The following is a 19,660-nucleotide window of genomic DNA, read 5'->3' on the forward strand; positions in this document are numbered from 1 at the left end:
AGGCAAGTTGCTTGTTTCAGGATACAACAAATCCAGTCTTATATAGTTCCTCAGATGGCAGATATTGCCTTGTATTTTTGCCCTTTCCGCGTTCCATGATCTTAGTACTCCCATCTGATGGCCTTGTGTCATCCAGTTAAGGAAGCAGACTTCTTCGATAATTCTGTACATTACCGTTACATGGTTTTCTCCATGTTGTTTGACCGGTGCCTCATTTTGGCAACCAACATAGTCGAACGCGTCTGTTCTTGTTGGATTCAAATCCAGAAGTGTTTGAAATCTTTTTTCTCCTTTCAGGTTAGCGCATGGGCATGTGCCAATCATAATTCGCAGTTGTTTTTATACATGACTCGCTAGCTTCTTGTTATGGCAGTTATTCTTTTTGCATGGTGAACATTGATCATGACACTCCGCCTTTAAAGAAAGAAAACAATGGGAAGCCTATGAAGTTCATGTGCTTGCTGTTACCCATCTGTTTTTTCAAGCCTTATGTGGTCCTGAACTCTCCTCTGGTTCATCATCTTGACAGTGCATCTGTGACTTGGTTTTCTTGGTCCCTTGAATAATATAATTCCAGATTATACTCCTGCAATATAAGAGTCCTATTTTACAGTCTGCAATTCTTGTTTCACATTCGATCCAAAAATACCAACAGGTTGTGATCAATATACACTTTTGTCGGCAACTGTGACGCGGTTATGTACACGTCAAAATGTTGTACACTCAATAGTAAGACTAACGTGTTCCTCTTGATGGTCGAGTACCTCCTAAGCAGATCGATCAAAGGTGCAGTCACCTCCGAAAAGTTTTCACCGAATCTACAATAGTATCCTGCCATTCCCAGGAATCTTTGCAAACTCCTCACATTCTTCGGTTCTGGATATTCTTGAATGTCCTTCACTTTGGTTTCATTCGGGCTTACTCGCCCATGCCTGATAATGTGCCCCAAGTATTATACTTTTGTGGCATAAAATTCGCTTTTTGCTACATTAATAGTTAAGCTTGCTGCTTCCAGACTCTCAAAGACTTTTCTTAGAATATCCAGATCATCCTTATACCTACAATTGTATATGACAATAGTATTCATGTATACATCCACTCCGTGTAACCCTGCCAGGCAGTTATCATCAGTCACATAAGGGTTTCCTGGGAGTTATGCATCCCGAAATGCATGACTTTATACTTCAGGATCACGAGAATTGATATTCTCTTTGCCTTCTCTGTTAAGGGCACTGACCATTATCCTTTCAACAGGTCATATTTCGTGATAAAGCTGGCCTTACCTATCCAATCGATACAATCGTTCCTCCATTCTCGGTATTGGTTAGGCATCTGCTACTGTCAAGACTTTATAGTAATCGGTGCAGAACCTGGCCGACCCCTCCGCTTGATCCACTAGAACACATGGAGAGGCCCAAGCGCTCTGGATTGGCTTGATGATTCCATGTTTCATCATATATTAGATCTCCTTTCTGATGATCTCCAGCTTCTGAGGGTTCACCCTATATGGGTGTTGTTTTATTGACATCTCCGTGGTTAACTCCATGTCATGCTCTGCTGATTCTGTTTTCTTGGGTACATCCGAACATAATCCAGGATATTCCTTGATAAGAGCACTCAGCTCCTTGCAGCGCTGTTCTAACAAATGACCCAAGTTTTCTTCCAGTTGTTGAGAATCAAGGAGTTTTCCAGCTTAGCAGGGACATCCTTGATTCTTACGTCTGCTTTCGCTCTTGTTGTTTTCATATTGGCTTGATCGATTTTCTGACAAGCAATGTGTGCTCCCCATGTCTCTCTGTGTACCGCTTGAGCCTGTTAATATGGAATAGTTGAGTTTTCCACCTCTGGTTTTGCGTGCTTATCTTATTAAGTTGTTAATTTTCTTGACCACCATATAGGGTCTGTGAAACTTTAGGTAGAAGAGTATTGTAGCCCCGACACTGCTGCATCGAGACTACTCAAACTGAATAATGGCGCATAGCCTCGACTGTAAAACCCAGTTGTGCGTGCATGCAACTGTATAAAGATTACCTCAGCTGTGTGCACATCGTCTTTCTACGCCCACTCAGATTCTGTGGCCATATAAATTAAACTTTGCCTGTTCATGCAGATGTAGTTCAAAGCATCTTACATCACACACACCAATCGGATTATGAGGAAAACCAATTTTAAAAAATGTTTTTTTCTGAAGGTCACTGTGGAGCTGATTGAATGTATAAAAAGGGCATTTTTGCGCCCAAACGAATCAGTCGACCTCAAGTCAGCATGCTGTAAATAACATCAATGTTGATCTCTGTCCGCATGAACATTAAACGCATGCACGCTCAATAATTAATCCTCCATATGGAGATGGACTTTTACCCTAATGGACTTTTTACGCTTTTCTATCTCTCCGCTAAAGTAAGTGAGCGATTTTTATATTGCTTAATTCTTCCTAAAAAGAACTGTTTTTTTTTCATTACATAAAGAACTTTTGATTCCTCAGTCGCAGAACTGTCTTCTTCATTACATGACAAAAACATTTAATTACCTCAGTCGCAGGGAGAGACTTTCAATTAAGAAGAAACCTTATCTTCTCTTTTCATTCATTTACAATTTAAAAAAAAAAAAAAATTTTGTATTTAAGTTATCCATTCGTCTCAGTCATCTTTGTTTGATTGTTCAACTCCATTTTACACTTGATTAGTATTTTTATTTTTTGAGTTCGCGGGATTAACATCGACACCCGTTAGTCCCGTAACAAGGGTGCACCTTTTCCTGGTGTGTACATCATGACTTTCTGGCATGAAATTCTCATATCTGCATCTGCTTATCATAACGTTGCTTCATCTTGGCTTGTGCTTTTCTTCATCTTCTCGATGTGATCTGATACATCCACAGCCGCCAGCTGGGGGGGGGGGATCTACTCATGGCTCCTTTGCGATTTGCAGGGGCCCCACACTGTGTGACCAGAAATCAGTTCAGGCAGCAGAAATTGAAGAAAACGTTATGGTATAGGGGTATAAGGTTCAAATTCCTCCTTGCCAGGGTTGTAGATAATAATCAAGGCAAACACAATAGTATAATTAACAAAAAGTGTATTAGCAAAAGTATGTTACAAAAGTACACATCATTATTCTGAGGTCATAACTGCCATGAATTGCTGTTATTTATGTCCTTCCCGCCACAGAAAGATATGACAGGGCCAGAAGGTGAGAAAAGGCAAGCCAATTCGTCTAAACGAGGAACACTCTAGCCTTTTAAAAATTGCTTTGGTAACCACATCAGCATTCCTCGGTCAAGGCACTTCAGGTAGTAAGCAATAAACTTACTCCATCTGAAAGATGCGAGGTAAGGCCTGTGAGTATAGACCTACTAGGGTTACTCAAAACGAATGTTTCAGCTCAACAGATAAAAGGACACTGAAATGACTCAATTTCTTCTGGATTTATTATCGACATTAGGATCTCGACTCACATTTCTCAGCGATTGAAACGAGTGGTCAAATGAATGGTGTGAATTGCTATCCAATAATGTCAGATGCAACCATATTTATAATTTCTGTGTAAGTCCATGATTCGAGAAACAGGTATCTTATTCCATAACACATTATTAGAAAGAAAAGAATCGAAAGAGCGACACTAATGTTACGATGCAGACAACAACTAAAACAGATTGTTTACCACGAATGTATACAATTTTCAGTTAACAATTCTATTTTATTTATTTCTTTCTTTTTTAACCGCATGACGATATATTGTTTTTCTTTTCTTTTCTTTTTCTTTTTTTTTTTCTTTTTTTTTTTACCTTCCGCTAATGTTCTCGTAGAATTCTGAAATTGACGAGAACATTCTCAATGAAAGAAAAAAAGAAATATCTCCATAAACCTCCAAGAACAAATGTACGGATTCCCTTATCTAAAATACCTTCAATTAGTAGTAGATTAAGTTCCACAATATTTGCCTTCTCATCCTTTGAGAAAAGGTTAGTCTATTGCTAATCGCCTGAGGTGCCCCTACTAGGGAATGCTGATGGAACTGCCCAAGTATTTTTCACAGGCTGGAGTGCTCTTCCTTTAGGGTACTGACTTTTCTTTTACCTTGTGTCACATCTTCTTGCCATGGGAGGTACATAAACATATACTACCACAATATATATATATATATATTTTTTGTAAATCTCTCTCTCTCTCTCTCTCTCTCTCTCTCTCTCTCTCTCTCTCTCTCCATATATATATATATATATATATATATATATATATATAGTAAGTTATAAAATATATATGGCGATTAAGCTACACTGAATATTCTGTGTTTCATCCACTCTAGGACTCTTCAGGCTATTCTGCGTTTCATCCACTTGCACAATATTCAGTGTAGCTTAATCGCCATATATATTTTATAACTTACTAACTAGCTCTATCTATGTATTGAGCACTTTTAAAGTAAATACTAAAAGTTTGCGCATAAATTTTATGTGAGTAAATGAAGTAGTTATATATATATATGTATAATTATTCTTTTAAAAGTGGTCTTATCTATCTGTCTGTCTGTGTGAGGAATGGTCTCTACCAAACTACTCTTCAATTCTGGGGCTAAAGACTTGAAACTTGATATATAGAGGATTTGAACCTCTGGAACAAATTTAGTTTGGTTTTTAGCTCGTGAAAATAGCTGTTAAGTGGTCAAAATTGAAAAAAGTGGAACTGGGCAGGCGTACGTTGACTTAAAGTGCTCTTCTATGCATGCGCATATATACATTTATAGGGTTAACAACATTATTTTTTAAGTCTTTATATGCATATAGATGTGGCTCAGATGGTAACGAATAGGTGGGAGTGCTGAATAGTTTGGTTTCGATTCTAACTGATGGCTGATATTTTTTAACTTTTGAAATCACTGCTATATATTGGGTACAATATAATAATAAAGAATTTACTCTTAACACTAAAGTAAAGCCTTAAATAAACATTACTTATATTTTTTTCTTGGAATACTTGCCTTTTATTGATGAACCCTTTTGGATCAATCTTCTGTCACATGACCTAATTGTTGATGGCCGCCATTATTTTGTTTTGTTGTTACTAATTCCAGAACATTGCCAATTCAGAGTGTAAACATGATACGTATGGGGTTACGTACATCAAATCCGTTGCTAAGGTCACTGGAAAAATGATGGGATCTTTCTATTGATCCAGTAGATATCTACTTGCTGATGCAATTCTCTATCTATATAAGAGCCAGATACGTCCAAGGATGGAGTATTGCTGTCACATCTGGGCAGATGTTGCTAGGAAGAACTTATCCTGCAGTGACAGTTCAGAATAGACTTTGTAGCCTAGTGGGATGCCCTTTTCTCTCCCTTGCAACCTCTTTCTCACAGAAGAGACGTTGCAAGTCTGTCTCTGTTTTATCGTTATTTTCATGGCAAGTGCTCGTCTGAGCTCCAATCTATGCCCCCCCCTCGCCGAACATTCATGAGAAACACTCGCTTGTCTGTAAACACTATCAATAATCCCCCCTCCGCCCACTTTATCTGTGCCTAAACCTAAATGTAGATTCCATGAACAAAGCTTCTTTCTAAGAACTGCACACCCGTGGAACTCTCTTCCGTTTACCTGGTTTCTAGCTGACTACAATATGGCCGTCTTCAAGTCCAATGTAAACAAGTTCTTTATTAGCCATTCCCCTTAATTGATCCAATTTATCAAATTTACACTTTTAACAATTACTTTGATATTGTCCTTTTGACCACTGTACACTTATTAACCCTTATCCTTGAGTGGACTCTGGGCCTAGATATGGTGATTCCTTTGTAAAAAACAAAAAAGAAAAGAATTTAAAATTATAAAAAAATAGAGAGTACGAATTGTAAAACAATAAGATATTTTGTTTGTTTTAATTTTACCTTTTGGCTAGGAAGTATAGTAGCTGCTCTCATACTATACTTAATTTATTATGTCCTACCTCTGTGAAGAAGAAATCCTTTTGATTGAGGCCAGTTTAATTTTTTTTTTTTATTTCCATCCATAATGCCCATTTTCGGAGCTAGATTTTTCCCCACATTAAAAACTGACTTTGTGCCTAACTTTGCCCTCGTGGGGAGACAAGTAAATAAATATAATGATAATACTCATAAGAGGAAGTCACGATGACTGAAAATCTAAGTATTCTGTGGGAGTATCAGAATATTCTACAGGTTGCGAAAATGTGGGGTGAGGTTGAAAGTGGGCCGGGGGGGGGGTAAATGAAATCTGCGCCCAGCACAGGCAAGAATTTTGTTGGCAGTAGCAAGCTAATAAAACAACCACATTGAAGAATATTATTAGTCCATTGCCTCTCTCTCTCTCTCTCTCTCTCTCGCTCTCTCTCTCTCTCTCTCTCTCTCTCCAAAAAGTACCTATAATGGGACACCTCTCTCTCTTTCATAATAATCGGTTTGTCAGGTTCAGTCTATTTCTTTATCCTCCCCTATCTATTCCATCCATTCTCATTCTACTGCTGTTATTCGAAACAACAAACCAAATCTTTTGAAACATCTTCTTGTCAACCCAAATTCTTCATTCGCTCGCAGCTGTTGCGTGAAGCTGGAGAAACGGCACCAGCATATCTGCTAGTCTGTTTGGGAATAAGTGTAAGCCGTGAAAAACGGCACCCGGCTCAAAAAAAAAAAAAAAAAAAAAAAGTAGCAATAATAATTGCAGACTATACCAGACTTAATAACTTGAAAATACAGAATAAATGCACAGTGATGATACACCATTATTTTTCCTGCTTTTATAAAAATAACCGAATGAACTAAACCAAAGACCATGTCCGAACTATCTGCTGGCCATGAAGAAGAAGAGGAGGAAGAAGAAGAGGAGGAGGAAGACGAGAACAATCAAAGAACAAAAGAATTAATGTGGAAAATGTACAAGGCAATAGACATTGGGAATGTGACAATGTTCAATGAGCTTTTGGACAGAGGCGGTGACATGGACTGTGTATTCGTAGATGAATCAAACATAAGCACAAAATCATTAGTGCATATCTGTTGCGAAAAGGGTCAGATGGAGTGTGTAAAGACTCTAATAAACCGTGGGGCTCATTTGTCAGCAAGGGATAATTGGGGCCAGACCCCTCTCATGTTTAGCGTGCATGCTGACCGCAGGGATGTGGCCGAAATGTTGCTGATGAACCAACCTAGTTTAGTCAACGAAGCGGATAAATACGGCAAGACGTGCTTGCATATCGCGGCAGACAACGGCATGCTGGAGTTTATGAAATTACTATTCAAATACGGAGCATTCGTAGACCAGGCTAACCAGTCGGGCTATACACCACTGATGACAGCAATTCTGTCACGGGACATAGAAAATTCGCGTACGCGTTGTGATGTCATTAAGTTGCTAATTGCCAACGGAAGTAACTTTGAAATATATGAACCCCGTGGAAAACGATCGTCCCTTCAGGTCAGTGTCTTCTTTTTTCTTACTGTACTTTTATTTATTTACTTTTGTCGATTAGGGTTTTATGCTTCAAGATGTTTACATCTTGAAATATTTATTGTATTATTGTTTGCCAACTTTTCAAATGTTACTCTTCTACTTTCGCGTCTCGTCAAGAGATTAACTGTTTGGAATTTATTTTATGATCTGTCTTAGAAAATCTCAACTTTATGCAAAATAAATTTTTTGAATGAATGACACTCGTAAGTGAGGTGATTTTGTTCACTTGTTTTGTTTTACGATACATCGACCCTTTTATTTAATGCCGAATCCGATAATTTTGGAAAAAGGGTTTTATGCTTCAAGATGTTTACATCTTCAAATATTTATTGTATTATTGTTTGGATTTGTTGTTTTGTTTTATGCATATCAGCCCTTTATGGGCTATTTAATGTAAAATCTGGTCATTTCGGTAAAAAATTTTATGCTTCATATTCTTTACATCTTCTAATATTTATTTGTGGTGTTTGGTTTGGTTGTTTTGTTTTATGGAATGTCAACCCTTTTCAGATTATCTGATACAAAATCCAGTAATTTTGAAAAAAGATTATGCTTCAGGATGTTAACATCTTCAAACATTTATTGATAGTGTTTGGTTTTGGTTTTGTTTTTGAGTTTGCAGAACATGATTGAGTTTTGCAAAGTGAAAGTAAAAACGATAACATAAATGTTTAGTGCATTTTAGATCAGGAAACTGGTATCTTCAGACGGCCTGAGCTGACAGCACCAGACATAAGTAAGGGGAGATATTAAATAAAATATTTATGCCTAATAAACATTTGTATTCACTTTTTTAAATGTGGCGTTATTTTTTTTTTTTTTTACTTTTGGATTAAGAATCAGTGTCAAAAATAAGACAAATATTCTCACACAAAACAATAATTCAAACTATCTTCAATCAAGGTGTTGGTTCAGAGTTCTGTCCCTTGAATAATATTCATGCTATATCCCCTAAATGATACTAGAAAATAGTGACAATGTACTCTTCAATTTTGAAGTATAAAAAAATGTCTCATACATGCATTGTGTGAGATTTGAAATTCAGGCTTTGTCTCTTTCTGATGTTAGCTTCAAGGTGTATGATTAGTTCTACATTTTGACAAACGACTCTGATGTATTTACAGCCGGATGTCTTATCTATGGCTCGCAACTATTGTTCATGGATAAATGTTTAACCATTTCCCTTTTAGTCATTGCTCGTATTGTAAACATGTGCTGTAGAGCATGTTTTAATTAGCATAGAAATGGTAGGCTTTGCAGGTGATAGATATTTGGTCAAAGGATGCGAAGCAGGCACAGAAAACTGAAAGCGCTTCTGGCCAGAGTCCGGTCATCCCAGAGATGTTTTCTTTGTTTGTGGGAGTAAGTGCCTCATACTGGGATCGGCTTTTGTGAACCCCTCATGAATGAAGGCCTTCTGCCTGTTGTTTCCATTGGATGTATCGGTTGGTCAATCGCTGGATGGCTGAATAACCACTAACAAGAGGTCAGGGTTAATTGGAGTTGGGGAAATTCCAGGAAATGTGGAGTGATCATGGCCGGCCTCCAGAAGAAGAGGAGTAAGAGGGGGCGTTTAAGCTGAATGTTTGAGGCAGATCAGCCGGTGTGTCTCTCCAGGTAGATTGGGTTTTTTGGTGCTCTCAACCAAAGGACTGTGTAATGTGACTTATATATTTCAGTGTGATCAGGTAAAGATGTGCAAGTTTGTCACTCAACCTCAGGAAGACGAGTACCACTTATAATCACCCACTCCAAAAAAACAAAAACATTCTTAACTATATATATCGAAAAATGTCTTTGTCTGTCTGCCTGAAGAATGGTTTCTACCAAACTCTTCTGTAAATTTTTGGCCTACAAACTTGAAACTTGATATATAAGGATTTATACCTGTGGAATAAATTCGATTTGGTTTTTAGCTAGTAAAAATAATTGCTAAGGGGTCAAAATTGAAAAAAGTTGGAACTTTGTAAGCATAAGTCGACTAAATGTGTTACTTCTATGCATGTGCAAATATACATTTATATCATTTACAACATTATTTTTTTAACTTTTATATGCTTTACAACATAATACAGACGGTAACAAATAAGGCTGGAGAGCTATATGTTTTGGTTTCGATTCTAGTTAATGGCATCTAAGTCATATTTTTTCAACTTTTGAAACCACTACTATCGATTGGGTACAATATAATAATCAGTAGAGAATTGACTCTATAATAATAAATACGAAATGTGCATGAATTAAAATATAGTAAAGCATATTTTACAATTGGGTTACATCAGGGGGCCACTACTATATACTGAGTTCAATATAATAATCAATAGAAGATTGGTTCTATAATAATAAAAATGAAATTTGCATGAATTAAAGTATCAAATTTAAGCTTATCCTCGAGTGGCCTTCGAGACTTGATAAGTGCTGACTCCTCTGTAAAAAAAAAAAAAAAACGCATATTTTACAACCAGGCAATGCTGGGCCACTTACTAGTTTGTTTATAAACTGGACTTGTGATTTTTGTTTTGGAAGGAGATTTTCTTTGTTGACTGGATCAAACAAAAATCTTGAACCGGCACAATTAAAACAATGCAGTGAAAGTAATATTTTTTTCTAGTAATTGCAATATCTGTATCCAGAATTGTAGCTTTTTAGGACTGACCTTAACTTCGGACTAGAGGTGAAAAACTTACATTAAATCCATTATTAAGTTCATTTGAAAAATGGTTTGATCATTCTCTCACTCCAAAAAGTACCTCACTCCTGATGCAATCCTCTACCTGTATAAGAATCAAAGGCATCCTAAGATAGAATACTATTGCTTCATCCTGCCTTGACAAAATACAAAACGGATTTTGAAATCTAATGGGCAGTGTCCTCTTCTCTTCCTTACAGCCTCTTTCTCACAGAAAAAACATTGCTAGTCTTTCTCTGTTGTATCATTATTTTCATGGTAAGTGCTCGATTAAGTTTCAATGAACTCATTGTACTTGCGCCCCCTCGGCATACATATTGCCAACAAACCCACTTAGCGACAAAATCACACTCCTTCACTGTTAAATGCTAGAAAGTTTTCTACTCTAATAGTTCCTTCCCTTAAACAGCTACACTTTGGAATTCCATTCCTGCTACCTGCTTCCCTATCTGTACTGATATGCAGAAATTAATCTTTCCTAGGCATGCTCCAAATTAATTGCCCCTTACGTCCAAGTGGCGATATGCTTTGGTGAATGTGAGTAAAAAAAAATAAATTGCTAGTCTTTTTTGATTTATATTTATGTTCATGGTAAGTGCTCGACTAAGTTTCAATCTATGGTTCCCCTGTAAAACATTCACAAGAACTCATCAAGGTACAACCACTGTCAATAAATTCCTTTCTCTCTTTGTGTACTAAAAAGGAAATGAGACTTCCATGAGCAAAGTTTTTTTTTTCTAAAACTGCTTGCATGTGGAACACATTACCATGAGGCTGCTTCCTGACTGACTACAACACAGCTATTTTCAAATCCAATGTAAACAAATTCTTATTGAACCGTCTTATTAAACAATACATTTATGACCAGTTACAATGACCCTTGATGCTTCACTGTTTAACTGATGAACTCAATAACCTTTATGCTTAAGTGGCTTTTGGGCCTTGATAAGCGATGGCACATTAGTAAAAAAAAAATAGAAAGGATTAAACGATACAAAGTAAGTCATTTTTATTTTACATAACCCAATGCATTCTCTATCATGTGTTTGCCCGGGCAATTCATATTTATTTCAATTGTATGTAGGAACTTCCAACATTAATAATTACATTTGTAATTTTCACCCTCTTTACATTGTATCATGTTTCATCATGTCCCTCTTATGTGATAAATAAATGTATGTACATATGTAAACAGGTACCATCTTAAGATTCCAGCCTGGGTCAGAGAGAGAAGAACCATATTGACTGGTCACTGCAGTGAAACCGTCAGTGCTGTTCTTTTGTGGATGTCAAAACAAGAATGTAGTTCAGTGGGGAGATTGCAGAGAACTATGTCAAGCAATTAGCAGAGAACTCAAAATTCATCTATCAAGATCTACCTGGTGTGATAGAGGATAAAGCGAGATGTGTAAGAGAGCCAGGATGATCCATGACATTACCATAACTAGATGATGATGATATTTTTATTATATACTGGTATAGCCCTGTTAAGGGTTACAAAGAAAAACAGAATGCCAAAATAAAGTAACAACATGTATTGCAAAGCATACAATAGGTGGGTTGTTCGTCGTAGCCGATGAACAACCTAGGTTGGTCTGCCAGATACTGACTGACACTTTATGATTTAGTGTTCCGGTATTTATTGAGATTGGAATAGTCTATTAGTAGGTAACACAGATTAGTTCCACCACAACGTATACCACATTATTTAGATAGACAAAATAAACAGACTCATGTTATGTTTCTGAAATTTTTAGATTTGCATTTTCGGAATTATTTGGACTACTGTTCTCATCTTGAGGAGAGTAACACTTGGGCTTTCAGCAAATGATGGAAGAACAAAATTGACACACCAGAATGCTAAGAGCTGCTCTTAACATATCTTAGAGGCGATACTCCAGAAGAGAACAAGTATAGACACATTTCTTGAGTGTCTATATAGTTACCATCATTCTTAATGCACTTTTGCTAGGAATTCAATCTCTGCTTCTGGCGCACGTCCATGGCAGGCGTTGTTTTCTTAGAATCCTACACCATCAATATCTGCAACAGAGAGATGAAACTTTCAGGTTATGGATGCATAAGTTCAATCTTCATAACTATGCAAGTTGCAATCCCCTCTGATCCATTTGGGAAGAACAAAAATATTAATATGAGGCATTACTTTTGGAACGTCCCCTCATATATAAATGCATCCGTTTCTTTATTTTTAGAATTTTTTAATTCATCTCTGCATATTCCAATAATTGCTAAAAAAATTGCACAAACATACTGATAATAAAAATATACAATTCGGTTGAACATTACATTTTCACAGAATTCATGACAGTTATTAGCTGTGATTCTGTTTAATTTTCGATTTTTGAGCAGTTATCAAGAGTCCACGTGATCATCTAATGTCATGTATGTTTTGTTTTGTTCTAACTTAACAGAGTTTACACTAGTTGTGTATTAAACTAAAAAACGCTTTAAAATAAGTTAAAACACAAAAAACTTTTCCAGGTAGGTAAAAGAGTGAATTATCTTGCATTTGGTAACCTTTATTTGTTGTATATTTGTTTTCCGCACCCTTTTTTGTTCTGTTAACTATAGATAAACATACTCATAAATATTTAATATAATCTCACCCTTTTTTTTTTTTAATCTCTCAAGTAAACCACTTATTTCAATGATTTTGTTTAAATTTGTTTAGTTTGTTATACGTTTTGTTGAAAAGAAAGTTGTAACTTTTCTTTAAATTAGAAAATTATAATTTCTAAAGTTTACAAAACAAAATGTTTTGGTGACAAACGTCCATTTTTATTCTTAAAATCAACTTTATTGAGTCGTCTTTGTTCATGTGTAAATAAAATGAAAAATGAAAAGAAAGGTTTTAGTAGACGTGTTAATAAATGAATATGTCCATGAGTATGGACGAAAATAAAAGATTAGAAAGTTCAAATGTCTTGTTAGTAGAGAAGAGTTCATATATGAAGGATAGAATGAATGCCTTGTTTGTAAGGAAAAGGAAAGAGTTTATATCTAGGAATATATTTAAATACACAGGTGTGGAAATCAGTCCATATCCGCGTGTGTGTGTGTGTGTGTGTGTGTGTGTGTGTGTGTGTGTGTTACATTATTTAGTTCATGTATATTGGTCGTAGTCATGTGGGAATCGTTGGAGCTTCTTATCGACCTCCAGGGTCCGGGATGGGGAATTCTGTCCCAAGGAGAAGTTCAAGGGGTCGAAAGAAACGCTGTAGAATGAGTCTGGGGTCTCCTGGCTAGAAAGAGAAAGAAGCTAGTTGGCACTCCCTTTTATCAACCGGTTGTATACTCAGCTTGCCTGAGAGGTGGCCTTTGATTGGTCAAGCCAGAAAGGAAGTTAAATGCTTGCATTGATAACTCAGAGAGTAAGCATAGATTACAGATCGTAATGACAGTGGTTGCTGTTGTTGCACTGCTGCTGCTGCGTGTTTTGTTTATAATTTAACTAAAATAAAGAAACTGATATCAATCCGACATGTGTCCTTTTGGTACTTGATGATTCTGGGATGTTTCAAATTTAATTGATCCTCTTGGTCTTTCTAAGACTAAGGTCAACAGGAATCTCTTGTCTTTGCAATAATCATCTTTTGTTCTTTTTAGCTCCTTACATCAAGTAGCTTCATGCTTTGTCTTGAGCGACTTTTATAAAATAAATAAATAAATAATAATATAATAATTAAATAAATAAATAATAATATAATAATTAAATAAATAAATAATAATATAATAATTAAATAAATAAATAATAATATAATAATTAAATACATAAATAATAACATAATAATTAAATAAATAATAATATAATAATTAAATAAATAATAATATAATAATTAAATAAATGATAATATAATAATTAAATAAATAAATAATAATATAATAATTAAATAAATAAATAATAATATAATAATTAAATAAATAAATAAATAATAATATAATAATCAAATAAATAAATAATAATATAATAATTAAATAAATAATAATATAATAATTAAATAAACAATAATATAATAATTAAATAAATAATAATATAATAATTAAATAAATAAATAATAATATTATTAATTAAATAAATAAATAATAATATAATTAATTAAATAAATAAATAAATAATAATATTATTAATTAAATAAATAAATAAATAAAAATATAATAATTAATTAAATAAATAATAATATAATAATTGAATAAATAATAATAATATAATAATTAAATAAATAAATAATAATATAATAATTAAATAAATAAATAAATAATAATATAATTAAATAAATAAATAAATAATAATATAATTAATTAAATAAATAAATAATAATATAATAATTAAATAAATAAATAATAATATAATAATTAAATAAATAATAATATAATAATTAAATAAATAAATAGTAATATAATAATTAAATAAATAAATAATAATATAATTAATTAAATAAATAAATAATAATATAATTAATTAAATAAATAAATAATAATATAATAATTAATTAAATAAATAATAATATAATAATTAAATAAATAAATGATAATATAATAATTAAATAAATAATAATAATATAATAATTAAATAAATAAATAATAATATAATAATCAAATAAATAATAATAATATCTTCTTGGTTGTCTATCATTATCTGATGATGACAATCTTCTTGTGAGTCTGAACCCACAGGTACGATCACGTCAGACATATGAAGAAGGTGCCGGGTGGAGTAGGGATGGCCTGGTAAGCATGCTGTATGGTCCTGTATTCGCTAAACCTCAATACAATCTACTCCCTGTGAGCAGAGGGAGCGCCAGAGATCTCAGCAGGAAGCAAGTTCCTCTAGTGAAGAGGGATCTATTCAACACCTCTTCAGGGATCTCTTAATTAAAAGAAAGATGAAGGAGGATGAAAGGACTGAGGAGGGAAAGTATTAATCAGACTTTCACTGAATGAGTGCAAAGAATACTGGGATCTTGAGAAGATTTATTGTCACCCAAATTTAAGTGACAACTAATGATCGTTACCATCAAGAAATCAATGGTTAGTGACTGTTGGAATAATTCAAAGTCGTTAAAAAATGTCATAAAAAAAGTGGAGAGTACTGGAAATCCGAGGAAACTTGTCACTCAGGCTCCAGGGACCACTATCGAATATTATCAGTTAGCAATCCTAGTGAGTACAAATAATAATAATAATAATAATAATAATAATAATAATAAAAGAAAGAAATTTTCAAATTGAGGGTGAAAATCAAGGTGACAGAAAAACGAAACAAATATGCAGAATTGCCAGAGAACTGAAAGGAATATGGAACCTGATAAAAATCAATATAATATCAATAATTGTAGGAGCATTAAGAACAGTCCCAAAGAATTTAGTAAAAAACTAGGAGAAATCGGAATCAAGAGGAAGATTCAGACTATGCAACTGACAGTAATACTGAAAGCAGCTGAAATTTGAAGCAAAACCCTCGAATGTAAAATTTAATCTGCATGAGTAACAAACACTAACTGGTCATATAGAAAATACAATGGAAGTAAAGTAAAAATGCAACTAAGAAAACTGAAACTGCAAAATTGTAAGTTGACCCCCTCCCACCAAAAAATAAGTAGTGTCGGCATTGGCTGACATCACACCAAATAGTAGTGAAGGATCAAGGAGGATGAAAAGATTGCTGTCAATGAGAAACCAATGGGAAATGGCTGTTGTGATAATGCAAATTTATTTGCAAAGGTTCTTGAAAGAGGTGGAGAGCACTGGAAATCTGGGAGACTTATTGTCACTCAGACTCCAGAGAACACCATAGGTTGTTATCAAAGATAAATCTTTGATGATGGTCTGTGTGAAAAGTCCAAGTGAATAATAATAATAATAATAATAATAATAATGAATTACACTAATCAGCCACAACATAAACTATGAATACTAACTAGCCACAAGGAAACTGCAACAGAAAAAAAGCATTTATTTATTTGCAGACTGTTATCCTCTATGAAGATGAGGATAACAGCCCACAAATAAATAAATAAATACACAAATTACTCATCTCAAAAGATTCCAATAAAAAGAAGCAACCTAAAAGAACTGAAACTGCAAGACATCTTATCTTATGTTTAGGAAGATGGAAAGAGTGCAAAGAGGACTAGGGCCTTAAGGAGGCTTATAGTCACCAAATCCTAATGGCTGGTGCCAACAGGAAATCAATGACAAGTAACTGTTGTGATAATGCAAAGTCATTTGCAAAGCTTATCAAAAGAGGTGGAGTCTGCTGAAAATCTGGGAAACCTTACTGTCACCAAGATTCCAAGGAATACCGTTGATTATTATCAGCGAATAATCTCTGACAATGGCCTTAGTCAGTACAAATATTACTACTCATGATAATAATATATATAAATTATTTACATTGGAATTAAAAACGGTTATGTTATAATAAGCGAGAAAGTAGTCCTGCGATATTGTGTTCCAAAACAAGTAGTTCTCTGCTGATGGAATTTTCATTTAGTCTTAGACACAGATAGAGAGTAAGGGATATAAAAGCGTTGTTTAAAATTGTCTTGTGTTATCCTGATGTACATTTTGCTAGTCAAATTGTGCTTTGAGATGTTGGCGTAACTTTGGCCCCATAAACAACTTTTCCGTTATAACTGGCAACTCTACACAATATTGCAATAATATGTGGGGATTGTTGGGGAAGAAGGATTAGCAGTAATTTGGGATTTCATGAACAGGTTATAGGATGAATTAGTTTGGACATCCTTATTGAATATTTTATGGAATTTATTTTGATATTAGAAATGTTTATCAGTTCTAAGTATAATTTATTTACATGGATTTAATGAGTATGGTGGGGTAAACCAGATGATATTTATTTTCCTGTTAATTTATTATTTGCGGAGTGTGGGTTATGTATATATTTGATCTATTCTTTAAATATGCTATCACGAAGTAGTCTATTGATGTAAGGCATTGTCTGTTTCAATATAGTTAGTTGGATGGCAGCTAAAAATTCTGTGACTAATATTAATAATTAGATTTTTGAAAACTAACAATAGGGGCACAATCCTATGTCAATGTACAGTAGAACCCTGGGATATGGCATTAAAGATTAGTAATAAAACACAGTACAGTATATAATACACATGTATATAATCAAATAACATTATAAATAACAACAAGCTGGTGCAAATACCATAACCAGGGTCCTGAAAAACATTGTATTCCACATTGTAACCTGAAAAAAAACGTATCCTAGAGCCACCGTATTCCGTGGTTCTACTGTATTCAAATTTTTGGGCAGGTTTATAGTAAGGTTTGTGTGTACCGCTACTTAAATATAGGAATACATCAAGGAAAATAATGTTAAAACGATTGGTGTCTAGTCATTTTAAATCTTGCATGGTGTTTTGCATTGTTTCTTTATGCACGTTTTTCCTATTCAGAAGACTTGGATTCCTCAATGTTTCTTATTGTTACCTTACGAAAACTGTTATCCTCATCTCCATAGTTGTTATTGATTTGCCATATTTCGGCCAACTCATCCTCTGGCCTTCTTCAGGTGATTAATGTTAAGTCTTGTAACTGTTTCCCCAGTAATTATTGCCTTCCATAGTTGTTGTCTCACCACGTTTTGGCCTGCTTTTGAATAGGATTGAAACTGCTATCTTCAGACAATGCTCACCTGAAATCATAAATACTCAATGCCTCTATCCACTGTGACAGAGGATGATTTGGCCAAAACGTGGTGAAACAACAAAAACTATGAAGATGAGGATAACAGTTTGCAAATAAATTAATAAAGACACAAATTACTTACCCCAAAGGATTCCAAAAAAAAAAAATATAATATATGACACTACTTGTTCAGAAAACTGGAGATTTGGGTGTTTTGTTTTTTACAAGGGAGTCACCGCTTATCAAGGCCTGAAGGTCACTCGAGGATTAGGATTAACGAGTGTCAGAATATTGAAATTTGGAATATAGACTTTTTGTTATTGTTGTGCCAGGATATATCATAAACTGAAATGTCATGGAATGTATGATAAAGAAAAAAAGCAATTAAACACAAGAAATCCTTAAATAAGACATTTACTGTGCATAACTTGTGTGTTAGTAGCATTGTTGTGCTTGAACCCTGTTTATGTTCGTAGATATGGAATTTTATATTCATGGTCGTCTCACCAACAGAAAACATTGGACATTAGGTACTTTTATTTTGTAAATTCTCAGTACAGAATAAATTATGTTTATAATAATTAAGTAAATGCATAAACAAAGAATATATGTATGCCTGTGTTCACATTTATATACATAGATAAATATATACGTATATTAGTACATGTCCCTAAAATGTAGAGCAACTAATCAGTTGGAAGGGAGACGATTCTTTCTAAACTCCCAGGGTGAGTCACTAATACCGAATATAATTATTGCTAGGAAAATAACAAGAAAACTCATCATAAATTTAAAGCTATAAACATCTGAGGATTAGCATAGTGCTAATGCACTCAACCACAAGCTTTGTGGTTGCGGGATCAAGTCGTCTAAGTATAGTTAGCTATGCTGATGAGCCGTAGATAACTATATATATATATATATATATATAACTATTTCATTTATTCACATAAATTTACTATATGAAAGTATAGATTTATGCGTAAACTTTAAATATTTACTTCAAAAGTGCTCAATACGTAGGTAGAGCTAGTTAGTAATTTATAGAATATATATGGCGATTAAGCTACACTGAATATTCTGCGTTTCATCCAACTATAGGCCTGACGAATCCTATAGTTGGATGAAACGCAGAATATTCAGTGTAGCTTAATCGCCATATATATTTTATAAATTACTATATATATATATATATATATATATATATATATATATATATATATATATAAAAGGCAATTATTACCATTGGATTTCCAACAGGTCCATTTCGCATTTTTCCTGCACTTAGTTTTACCATCTTTCCCACTGGATTTTTATCATATCCTTTTTCTCCCTTTTTCATATTTCTTGCTTTCCCAATCCCTTTGAATCCCTATAAACTATCTAAAAACTGTTGAATGATTTTTTTATGCAAATATGACAAATTTCATATTGTTTGTTTCCTGTGATGCATTAACCTGCAAAATTTATTGCATATTTTGCAAACCTTTTCCTTCAGATGAGAAGAATTTAATTTTTCGAAACTCCATGGAATGAGGTTTTTCTTGTTTTATTTGTACTCCTTGTCAAATAATTAAAATTTTATATACCTTCCGTACAGGTTTATAAAGTTTTTTTGAAAATTTGAATAAATTTTCAATGTCAAGATTTTTATTTTATATATATATATATATATATATATATATATATATATATATATATATATAAAATAAAAATCTTGACATTGAAAATTTATTCAAATTTTCAAAAAATCTTGTGAACAAGGACCTTCGAAATCTTGTGAACAAGGACCTTTTTGCTCCACTTTCTCTTTTGCATAG

General features: G+C 33.8%; 1 protein-coding gene across 1 annotated transcript in view; it reads left to right on the forward strand.

Annotated features, from left to right (window-relative positions):
- The first annotated feature begins 6,212 nt into the window (after window positions 1-6,212).
- The window catches only part of LOC145288011 (B-cell lymphoma 3 protein-like), a 66,688-nt gene continuing 53,240 nt past the window's right edge, over window positions 6,213-19,660 (forward strand). Inside the window, exon 1 of the mRNA XM_080136012.1 lies at window positions 6,213-7,432. Coding sequence (XP_079992138.1) covers window positions 6,791-7,432 — 642 coding nt within the window. The 5' untranslated portion in view covers window positions 6,213-6,790. The remainder of the gene's footprint in view (window positions 7,433-19,660) is intronic.

The sequence above is a fragment of the Euprymna scolopes genome, chromosome 11 (genome assembly GCF_053919585.1).
Source record: "Euprymna scolopes isolate OS-2025 chromosome 11, ASM5391958v1, whole genome shotgun sequence".
NCBI lineage: Eukaryota > Metazoa > Mollusca > Cephalopoda > Sepiida > Sepiolidae > Euprymna > Euprymna scolopes.